Below are 11,925 nucleotides of genomic sequence, written 5' to 3' on the forward strand. Positions count from 1 at the left end.
TCTCCCTTCTTCCTCTTCTATGCCCACATATGTAAAACTGGATGGAAGACAACAATTTACTTCTGTAGGATATACATCTACCTGTCTGAAAATATGTCTAACCAACACAAATCTGCCAGGGGAAACTGCCTTTGGGTACTCAGTTAAGAACTTCTAACTGTATCACTTCTTTTTACCTTCATACTTGCCTTAGGGATTTCTTATTGGGTCAGGGTAGGAAGAAAATGGATTAAGCTGATACAAAGCAGTTAGTGAGATTAAAAGGCAGTAACTGCAAGAAAAGTACAGAGTTTGGACTGGTAGAGGATGCTATGGGTGGAGAAAGGGGCATTTTTAAAAGGGTCTTTCCACCCCAATTTCCCTTCAAGAAGGAAAGTTGAGGTTGCAGAAATCGGTGAAGAAAATTAAGTGCTATGGTTTTGTCCACTGCTAGCTGTAGTCTTAATATAAAGCAGAGAACGGCTGATTTTGGATCAGGTTAGACAGACATACAGATCACATGCCACATATGTACTAAGTAGAATAAAATGAATCTCTTATTTGAGAGCTTGGTGGTCTAGAGGGGAACATTTGGCTTGAGGCTGGGAGTCCTACCTTTGAAAGACTATAGTCTTTTCATGTTCACTGCACTGAGCAAGGCACGGAAAATTCTCCGCAGTATTAAGACAGCCTGTGAGCTCTGTGCTAGGCTACCTTCAATAGCATTTCAGGCTACCTAGAACTGCTTCCAGGTGGAGCTTATTCTGGGACTGTCTCTTTTCAGCACCCCTGTAGCAGAGCATCCAGGAGTGTTCTTTAGAATCTGAACAAACAGAAGAACAAATACAAGAAGCAAATTACTTGCTGTTAAACAATGGCAGTAATTTATTATACTAAAATACAGCAGAGCCTCGGAGGTCTGCACCCTTTGAAATCATACTGTTTTTATGACCACTGCTAGTCTGTACCCCTGCACTGCAGGTATGGTTGGTGCAAATACCTGTTATTGAGATACTCCCTTCTGAGTTTTTTCAGTGCAACTTAAAAAAACATAAAACAATTTTGAAAAGGTTTGTACTACAAATATTCTTATGTGGCAGTAAGAGTAGCCAAGGTGGCAGCAGGTTTTTGTGTGGTTAACTTGAGACTTGAGACTAGTGATTTCTGGAATAGTGAAGTTCCACTAATTGGAAGGATTTAGGCTTCCATGTCTCTACTTATTGCACCCACAGCAATTTGTCAAGGCGAGAAAGATTGAGATGGATCCTAAGTGCCTACACTCCCATCAGCCTTGTATTGATTTAGAAATTAGTATGCAGTGTCTATCTGTCAGGGAGAACATGTTTCATAATGCTCACAGGAATAGACATGACTCAAAAGCTTGTAGCAGCTTTGTTTTTTAAGAGCTCTGCAGTGTAACCCAGTGACTAGCAGAGCGGCTAACTGGTCGTTCTGCTTTGGCAAACACCCTGAGACATTAACATGGATGACAAAGGGATTAAAAGGAAAACCGGTCTTTCCAGAAGTAGAGTATCTCCAAGTGACTTGGAAGAGAAATCTGCTAACTCAGTGCTGGTCCTTAGAGCAAGTATTGCTGGGATGCACACAAACTGACTACTTAAGCCAAACAGCCTTAGGGAACTGGTGCTGGGGCTAGACTTTGACCTGCTGAGCTTCAGTAGACAGTTTCCAGAAAAAAACATAAAAAGCATTTCCAAACTTCCTTTAGTGGCACAAGAAGAAAAGGGGGGAAGAGCTTTCCAAAAATTTTGATTGTTATTCAACAAATATGAAGAATTTTACATGCAGAAATCAGTTCACTCACAAAATGCATCTCTTGTAAATCCATTCATCGCTCTATTCCTATTTTCAGAACTTCAGATGTATGTGATGACTATACCATATTTATCTTTCTGCAGCCAAGTGCTCTGAAGACTAGATAGGCCAAAAGAACTAACAGACACTGCACCTTTACATATATAAACTCACATCACTATTTCTATAAAGCTAATAAAAATTTAAGTAATTTTAAGTAATTTAATAACCTGACAGAAAATGCAAATATATGGAATTAGCAGTGTTATGCCTCCAGGAAAAAATCAGTCATTGACTCCATCACAGGACGTCATGTTTGCACTCTGTTCAAGGAAGTAAATATGAAAAGCAATTTGCCTTTTGTATGAAGTGAATACACCACCATAAGCAAGTAGCTGTCAGATACTAGGTGAGAATGAGACAAGAGATCCCAAAAGCATAGATCTCCTACAAGTTTGCATGGATGTGTCTGGCAATGCCACGGGTGTATGTGTAAAGGTAGCTTAGGGATCTGGGACAGTGGTCTTCCCTTGAAAAGACTTGAGTCTTTGTTTCCCTAATTAGAAAAAGATTCATTCCAAATCGGATCTTTGAGCAAACATTCAAGGCTTTACTATCTGTTGAGCCAATATGCCCACACATCTAATTAGTTGTATGCTATAAGAGGTTTTATTGTTACTACAAGTTTGCTGGTAGGCAATATGGAGAATTGAATTATAGTGGAAGTTAAATATCTAACATTTGTTTTTGTAATATTGGTAGAAGAAAGAAAAATTTTGCAAAATGACCACAGTACCACGATGGCAACATTCAGACTGGGTGGCCATCAGGGTCTGCGGAAGAGCATCCTTCATTCATGTCTAACTGTAGCGAAGAAATACCATTTGTTCTTTGCGGTGTGTGATACATTTTATTTCATTCATGGTCTATGCATCTAACTGAGCTTCAAGCTCCTGAAAAAAGGCTCTGACTTAATGATTTTCACCCTGGGGTTCATCAATTACTTCCAGAGGGTGCTGGCAAGGTAATAATGTAAATGTTTGTGCCAGGAGGCTTCTGTTTGCTCTTGGCACCTGCATTTCCGCCAGAAAATAGGTATCAGCAAACTGAAAATAGTTGAAAATTGCTTATTATGTGTATATACTACAACTCAGTGGAAGGCAGGTGTTGAAGGTATTTAGTACCTGTCAGGATCAAGGCTTGAGACAGCAAATTGAGAGATATCACAGAAATAACCAGGATATTAATCCAGTTCCAATAAAGTTGAAGATCTCTTTGGAAATAGTAGAATTTGAGCTAGAGAAAAATTTATGTATTCAGTGGCAATAGGGCTGCACCGAAATAATCTCTGACCCTCTGGGATACTCTGAAACTTGTTACTAAAAACAGCATTGTGCGGGACTATCCAGTATTGCTATAATTAAAAACTGGCTCCCAAAGTGAGGCTGCTCCTTGTATTGCATGAGAAGATTGTGCTTTAAAGTCATTTTGCTCCGGAGTGAGCACTGGTATTATTCACGGGCCAATCACCTGTGTGTGGAAGTGGCATTCCCAGTTGCCAGTCTGTAATGCACCGTCATTGACAGCAGTAATAGTACAGGAACCCCCCAAGCGCTCCTACTGCAACAGCCGTGTTATGAGAGGAACATCCATCTGTGGAGAAAGTTATTGAATGTCGTTACGTGGCTTGCATAGGTGATGATCTGTATTCCTGATTTTAAATCCATATGCATTTTTAAGGCTACGGTAGTGTTTAGTTAGGGAGATCAAATGGTAAAATTGAATTGGGAGTCAGAACTCCAATTAGATTTTATGCTCAGCTTTGCCCCAAGATTTGTGTGACCTTGGGCTCATCATTTGACCTTGAATAAAATACTCTCTGTGCTCTACCTTACCCAGCCATTGAGATAAGATTCTTCTACCTAACAGGAACATTGTGAGTCTACAGAAATGCTTGGAAAGTACTTTCAGAGCCACTGAAGAAGAAAACCTACCCTTCATATAATGAAAAACATTTTATTTCATGATATGAATCTGTCTATCACAGTATGAATAGCTTCAGTTGCTATCCCTCAATACAAGACTTCCGCATTTCCAAAGATCAGAAACATGGACAGACAGATAGATTAATATTGGAGTTTCCACATGAGTTGAAGATAAAAGAATTTTAGGATTTAGAGTTTCCCTAGTGCTAGGCATCCTGCTTAAGAACTCAGATAGGAAGACATTTGCCTCATTTCATAGATGATAATGAATATTAGCTCTCTAACTACTTTAAACAGGCTGCTTTGGATAATATAAGCAGCATTTGTTCAAGTGTTTTATTCTACAAATGCTGTATTCGTTGTCTTCCAGGAGCACTTTCTTTTTTGTAAGACTATATTGATGCATGGTAAGATGATAATACAGTTGAACTGCTAAATGTGAAATGCAGCCAATTTTTATGTTAACGAGTTAACTGCAGATGGACCTGGTGTTTGTAAATACTTGTTGGTCAGGACCCTGAGTGCACCAATAGACCTTAATTTCCCTGACTGGCTTCACCTGGTGCCTCCACCCCCACCACCCTCCTTCTACCCCCCCCCCCAAGCCCATGTACCTCATTTAAGCTCAGGCCTGGGTCTTCAGTTCTTGCCTGAGCTATGTTGTGGATATCTCTGTTTCTAGTCCTGTTCCTGAATTATTGTTTGGATCTCCTGGATTGATCTTGGACTCATTACCTTGCTTTGCTTGATGATCACTGGACCTGTTGCTGTCATTGCTCTGCTCTGCTCTCCTGGCTCAGATTGCTGTGGGATGGTGGCCTGTTGGTGAGACCATTGCCTGGCCTGCGCTGCTCCCTTGGTCACCCTTGGCTTGCCTTCCCTTAGGAAACAGTTGGTCCTTGCTGCTCTCTGGCACTATCATTCAGAATATTTTTCCCAATCCTATTTCAGCCTGATTTTGCTGACTTGTTCAGTGCAGGCGCAGATTTGAGTTCTCATTCTGCACTCATGCTGTAAGATTTCCCTCCAAACTTGCAAGTTACTCTCACCTAATAGACAGATTCCTGCCTGACAAAAAACTTGGAGACTATTTCAGGAGCATGCAAGCATTTGTGACACCTTCTATTCTGCAAACTTTCCTAGGGAGAAAAGAAAACCACTTATATGTAAGAAAAAGAAGTTAGAATTACCTTGGCAACAATGGTTTTGCTTTATATTACTGAGATGTTTATGCAGCAGTTGTTCAGCAGTAACTGGAACAAAGCTTTCCAAAAATCCCTCTCCTTTAAATACTTCCACTATTTTTACCTGCAAACAACTTCTCCCTTCTCTTAATTCTCCTTAGCAGATGCTTTTGGTCTGCTCCTCCAGAGGTGTGTTCAAAATCTTCACCTGAAAAAGAAGAAATAAGGGAAACTGATTACCCCTCAATGTGGAAGGCTCTTCCATTCACAATGAGGAAAACTCTTGCTAATGCCTCTTTCTGAAGTTTGTTTTCTTGAAGCAGATTAGGTGACCTTACATCACAGCTGACAAGACAGACTTCAAGTGAGGAAGCATATTACAAATGGGCTGGGTTCTGGGAATCTATGTAACTGGGTACATTCTTTGCACTGGAGCTGGTATAGCATTTGTGAAAGGTTTGGGACATGAAAAACACTAATGGTTTTTGGGGTTTTTTGTTTTTTCCAATGGAGATATGGAGGACATTCTTTGAATCTGTATTTTCAATAAGACCCAACAGAAATGCTGTAACATGGCCCTTTGATTTGCAGTCTAAACCTACACGTTTGGATCACAACACCTCACTCCTGTAGGGTAAGGCTTACTCACTAGGTTTTCCAAAGCATCCTTCCTTAGGCTTCTGCCAAGTGAGAATAGCCTCCAGCCACCTGAGTTTGTAGAAGTCAGAGAAACCAGACATGCCACAGAACATAACTGGAGGGAAAAAAAATGGGACAGAAAACCACAGCTTTTTTGTCATGTTTGCCTTCTCATACATTTGATCTCCAGTAAGAAAGATGCTCATAAACTTTAACCAAAGGCATCAATATTATGTCATCTAATCCTGGAAGTCTATTTTATACTTTGGATTTAGGCAAATAAATTCCAGGCTTGAAAATGTTGCCCCTTATGGAATAGCTAATGCATGTAATGGAATTATGAGCTTTATTTTATACAGCTTGCTTAAGCTGGGACAAAGCTTCAGATTGTAAAATTCAAGTTAAGTATCTGAAGCTGAAGTTTTAAATGCTGTATAATTCACTACTTTAACATAGCAAATCTTTTCTATATCTTTTGTTTGATGATTCGCTCCCCCTGAAGTGAAAGGTTTACTTTTACTATTTAACAATAACATCTGCCATGTTGTTGATTGACTGGGTATAGGTTACGTACTATTTTCCATGAAGAGGTCTTGAGAAGAAAACTTGAATCCATTGCTTTCAATTGCCAGGTTTATTTTCATCATGCTAGCACAGAAAATATTCTTGTAATACTGGGTCCTCAGGAACAGATGATCTGAGCATCCTTTCTGGATAAAGAAGAGAACTGAAATACTGCATTGCATTTTATTAGACTTCCCCTCCCCCCCCCCAATCTGGAGTAGGGAAGATCGGATCTGCAAGCTGTTATTTACAATTGAAAATCATATTTTGGATTCAAGTATTCTGTGATCATTTGATCCAATAACATTATTTTTAGCAGGAAGCATTTTCATGGACCATAGGTTCCGCACAAATATAACTTTCCTTCTTATCATGCCTGGGGGGAATTGAGAAGAACATCGATATAAGGTCCCTATACAGCAAGCAGGAATCATCATCAATTTCAAGATTGTAACAGTATATAAAATAGTATTTTCAACCAGGTTGTCATGTGTCTATACATAGAGTTGTCCCAACAAAGATATATGTTGTCTGGTGCCTAAGCACTAGTTAGGTACAAATATCATAGAATTGGTTACTGGCAGTGTGTCACACAAATAATGTACGTGCTATCCTCTGCAACTGGAAAGTCTGTTGTGTAGTCTTCAGGATAAAGCACCTAGATAAAATATTGGAGTTAATCAGGAAAGAAAGGTGGGAAGATAGGGGAAAACATGGCCCAAAAAATGCAAGTGTACTCCTAGGTATCTTACTTGGGGTATTTGCAAGTGGAATCAGAACCAGAGGTCCTTTGCTTTGTCTATACTAGCTTGGATCCAGTGTTCAGAGAAACCTGCCTTATGCCAGAGGTTAGGTCTGTCTTCCCCTTCCTGCCCTTTTTTCCAGTTTCTCTTTAATTCTTTCTCCTTCATCTTCCTTTTGATGCAGCCCCCACTTCCTTTTTTTTTTTTTTTTTCTTCTTCTACTCCAGACTGTTCTCTGTCAGGAAAGATAATTTCTACATTTTTGGTTTTCTCCTTTGACAGACAGTTGGCAGAATCATAACTCTTCTTGCCAGAATTTAAGCATTTTCTTGATATATTCTAATTCATTGAAATGATCAATGGATCAGTAGTTACCTCCTAGACAAAGTGCAACAAGCTAGTTGTTGCATAATCTGTCCTCCTCCTCTCTCCCCCATGTTTATTCCCAGACATACCACTGATGTTTTTGTTTTGTTTTTTTTTCCTTCTCTCCCCTGCATTCACCTAGTCCTAACAGGATTCCAGGTCCAGCTCCTGGACCAAGAGTTTCTCTTACTTCTTGCAATCTCCTATATCTTTCAGGTGAACTCTTCTAGAAAGCCTCTTCCTCCCTCTCCTCTATTCATGTCTACCATTTTGGTTACATTGCCATTAAGAAAATATTGGCTTTTTTCAATGCAGAACTAAATGATTATATTGCCACTTCTGCCTTTTTTCTTTATTTACCCGCTTTCCTCTAGAAATGGAGTTTGAATTTTCTGTTTGCCTCTGAACTCCAAAATATCAGATTACCACCTGAATACTCTTATAATTAGACAAATATCTCTGGCAAGGCTTTGTTCTTTGTCTTCATTAACTCTAACTTCTTATTGCACAATCCACCATGTCATGTTGCTTTGTTTGCTATGCATAATGTTGGCTGCCATGACTGATAAATCTTGGATAATAAAACTTACCATATCAGCAAACATGAAGTAAAAAAGCTGATGGGACAGGGAGTAATCTGAGCAGCCAGGTTTTGTCATTATGTTCCTACAGGTGCTTGTGACAATGCAGGACTTGCCACTTTCTTTCCTGTATAAGAACAGCAACACAGAGTTCAAGAGTTTGAGATGAACTGCTCAGGAAGACATGTTCTGCTTCCTGTACATGTGCAGATTGTAAATCTCGTTCCCTGCTTGTCAGTGTAAATGCTAGCAGAAGGTAGAAATGCCTCAAAACAGTGGCAGTAAGAAAATATTTGCCCATATCGTTAAAACATACCATGTTCCCAGCAAATACGTCAAGCATGAGTCACTCATTTCCTCTGTAAGACACTTAGTACTATCAAATGCAGTGTAGGCCAGCGAGGAATCAGTTTGGTTCCACAATCGAGGAAAGACCCAAAAATGTGGTCCTAAAACTGGTTCAAATTCTGAAAGCAAATCAAAGAAGTCCCATAATTAGCGGTTTGGTGGAGGGAGTTGCCAGGTCCTGCCTGATTTCTTAAGTGCCTGTCTGTACCAGAGGGCGCTCCTGCATGTGTATGCATGTAGCTATTCTGCAGAAACATCCATTTAAAAGTCTGTGTTTGTGGTAAAAGCCAACTTGTGGACATACCATAGAGTGGAGTGCTTTCTTTCTGCCCAAAGCAACAGAAGTGAAATGGACCCTATAAAAATAATGTGAGTGCCACAGAATAAGTGTGTAATTTAGAAAAAAAACTATACCAGAAGAAAACTCTTATATTTTTCAACAGATACCGATTAAGTGCATCACTGCTACTTCACTGTCAAGCCACCAGGTAGCTTGAAGGGACCAAATAGGGATGTCATGAAATAGACAATGGATTTAGTTCCAGTGACTTTAAAAAATGCACTGGGCTTATAATGCAAAGATGAGCAAGCCTGAAACTCTGTGACTCAGAGCTAAATATCCCTGCTGTGCAGACCTGCCCTTAGTGCATTTGTCTAAGCCACACAAAAAATCAGCAGCAGGATCTTAACTCCCAAGAACTGGGACTTGTGCTCTGACATCCCAGCCTCTCACTAGCCCTTCTTTCCTAAGCATTTCCAGGATGTATACCAAATATTGCCTTCGCTCCAAGTAAATTGTTTCTTTTCATTTGCATCTTTGTTTCATAGAATCATTGCATAAAGGAAAAAACACTGTAATACAAATAGCTCAAAATTGAACAAGAATAATTTTTCTTCACCACCATTAGTACAACTTACTTTTACCTTTGAAATATTTGGGGTCACTCTGTGCTAGAAAATGTGTTGCTTTTTCAGTCAGAGAAGACAACTTCCTCAGCAAGCTTTCAACTTGGGCACGCTGAGCAAGCGATTCATGTGCTAAGGACCATTTTTCTAGGGTTCCTTTCAAATAACCTGCAGAAAGAAAGAAAAATATTTTTGCATATGAGCATAAACTCCCAGCTCATCCCCTCTTTTTTTTTAAATTGTAAAATACAGAGTTTTGCCGCTTTCTCTAGTGACTGCCATTCCCCCCCCACGCACCTTTTTTTTAAGTGAGAATTAACCTGGAGTCCAATGTACTATTGGACTAATCTAAGGAGCACCTCCTTTTGCTTGATTAGCAGGTACCTTACTGCCAAGCACAATGCTACTGTAACTAGAAGCCAAATTATTTCTTGATGTAATACAAAGAAAGAAGGAAAAAACTATAGGCATGCAATATGGTTAAGGTGATCTCTGTAAGACAGCATGTTATGACGTTGCAGAGGAAATCAAGTACTTCTCTATTCCTCCTTTTTTTCTTTTAATACATGTTAAGTCTTGGGAAAACAAATTTGTTTGTTCTGTAAATACAGGCTTCCGGACAGATGAGCTGCCTGGAAGCTTGTTCTCTGCTTCAGGCTCTCGGTGTGGAGTCCATTCTTTTTTCTCGCAAACCATGAATTAGAGGTTTCAGGAAAGAAAGTGGCTGTGTACACACTGTTTGAATCACTTCAACTCCAGGAGAAACTGTGTTCTCTTACTTTGGAGATATCACAGTCCATATCACTGGTTTCTCCTTCATTGAAAAACTGACCTGGAAAATTTCAGACATCATCTCCTGGAAGAAAAAACTAATGTTTTATGTGGGAAAGATAATATTACGAACTCTCAAAGTCAGATGTGTTTATTTAGCCTTCCATGGTTACATAACTTCAAAAAATATACAAAAGGTCACCTCTGAAATAGTCACAAACATGCACAAGTGATTTTGAAAGCAATTTTCATGACTCTGGAACTAGACTGATGGTTTCTGAGCCCTTGAAAGTAGGTATATTAGGAAAAGAGGATGCCAACTGGTCTTACATAGGTGCTTCAGCATTTGGCTGAAGAAATGATATTGCTGCCTCTCAGATTTCTTTGCAGGGAAGGCAATTAAGGAGATAGTTGTTGAGACAGATCTCAGCTTTTCACTATGTCCACATTATTTACGAAGTTGACTTCACGTCTACAAGAGAAAGTATGCTGTTTCAATGGCTGCTAATCCAGAGAGGCTCAATCAGCCAGATAGCATCCATATGGGAAAAAAGAGGATTTATCAAATGCCAGGAAATTCTCTGTGTAGACCAAGGGATCACTCATGCTTCTTTTATAGCCAGGGACTTATTAATCAGATGCAAGATGGTAGATAACCACTGCTCTTGTTATATGTTTGCATACTGTCCTTTGTGCTCCTGTAGCCTGCTTTTAGGCTGTTCATAGTGAGCTGGAAAAGCTCGCAGTGCATTCTGTTAGTCCTTTAATTTCTGTATAAAAAGACAAATGCAGCACATGATAAAGAATGGTAAATGCTATGGCTGGCTGGTTGTGGATCTGCTTGCATTCCAAGATTATTTCAGTGATGTTACGTTACTACCTTTACTGTCTTCATACAAACTGGTTTCTGAAAAAGAATTTCTCACCCAAAGATCAGATAATGGCCTCTTACAGAGGTGACTGGAATTTATCCACACGGAAAAAGCAGCCACGTAGTCAGGCCACCTCCTACTCGAGAGCTCCTCCAGCACACTGGACGGAGCGGGGATGGGCTTGGAGAGTGCTTCCGCTCTCTTCGCTGCACCACAGTTTGGGTGAGGAAGGTACTGAAGGAGGGCGATGGGGCGATGCCATTGAATTCTCATCCCAGCCTTGGCATTGGCCCCTCGGGAGATGGCAGCATTGCTGCTGCATGTGGTATGGCGCATGCATAAATTGACTGCAACTTGCATTGGCCCCCAAAATTATGTGTGTAAAGGCAACTTTTATCAATTACTGGTTTGGGTTCTACAGGAGGATGTAATATCCAGCATTATCAAATAGATTAGAGTTTGAAATATTCTTCTTACAGCTCATTCCATTCCTCCCAACCCAGAGATTAACCAAGTGACGCCTTTTAAAAACAAGAAAAATCAAGGTTTCTTCTAAGACGTACATTTGATATAAAGAACAGCTGGATCACTACTGCTGTCGTCACATTTAAGGAGCTGACTCTTCAAAACATTAAAAAAAAGAATTTAGAAATCTTACAAGATACATCATGCTATGCTACTAGCAGTCAGGTCTACTTATATAAAAAGCAAATTTAAAGGTGAGAAAGTTGATATCAGCTTAGTCTGACATTTTTGAAGCAACTGAGTCACAGTACCTTGCAAAATATGAAATCCCAACACCGCATCTAAATTGAGGTCCTGATACTGACTCTCCATGAAGACAGTGGCTCTCTCGAGCGCAGAAATGACGGAGCTCCTCGCATCAGGCTCACTTTTCAACAAGCTGCACTGGCAGAGAGAGATCAGCAGCAAGAGGAGCGCGTAGGACATTGCTGCTTCGGTCAGAGACGCTTGGGCAAGCTGTAAATGTCAGCCGCCCGCGGCAGCTCCTGCGCCGTGGGACTGGGTACTTCCTCCTCCAGTGTAACCACAGGCATGCTGCGGTCTCGCCGAAAGCCTGGTTGCTGTCTTCAGTGCTAGGCGAATGTCTCTTTCCTTTTAATGTCAGCCAAAGCACTTGGCATTTCGGCTCGCCAGGTGAAATCCAGTCC

General features: G+C 40.3%; 1 protein-coding gene across 1 annotated transcript; it reads right to left on the reverse strand.

The window, feature by feature from the left end:
• Positions 1-3,323: 3,323 nt before the first annotated feature.
• Positions 3,324-11,704, reverse strand: C16H16orf89 (chromosome 16 C16orf89 homolog). Its single transcript, XM_013961670.2, has 8 exons — positions 11,530-11,704; positions 9,129-9,278; positions 8,173-8,323; positions 7,866-7,983; positions 6,177-6,312; positions 5,613-5,717; positions 5,088-5,171; positions 3,324-3,447 (listed from the first exon to the last, which is right to left on the reverse strand). The coding sequence occupies exons 1-8, from the start codon at positions 11,702-11,704 to the stop codon at positions 3,371-3,373; spliced, it is 996 nt and encodes a 331-aa protein (XP_013817124.1). The 3' UTR covers positions 3,324-3,370.
• Positions 11,705-11,925: the final 221 nt, after the last annotated feature.

Source organism: Apteryx mantelli, chromosome 16 (genome assembly GCF_036417845.1).
Source record: "Apteryx mantelli isolate bAptMan1 chromosome 16, bAptMan1.hap1, whole genome shotgun sequence".
NCBI lineage: Eukaryota > Metazoa > Chordata > Aves > Apterygiformes > Apterygidae > Apteryx > Apteryx mantelli.

Bases quoted from the DNA above. Each gene is read 5' to 3' on its own strand.
- C16H16orf89 (XM_013961670.2), bottom strand. From the start codon at position 11,704: ATGTCCTACGCGCTCCTCTTGCTGCTGATCTCTCTCTGCCAGTGCAGC. The intron at 7,984-8,172 runs GTATGTTTTAAC...GTTCTTATACAG, and splicing joins ACGTATTTGCTGGGAACATG to GAAAGAAAGTGGCAAGTCCT. The intron at 3,448-5,087 runs GTAAAAATAGTG...CTTTCTCCACAG, and splicing joins AAGGGAGAAGTTGTTTGCAG to ATGGATGTTCCTCTCATAAC.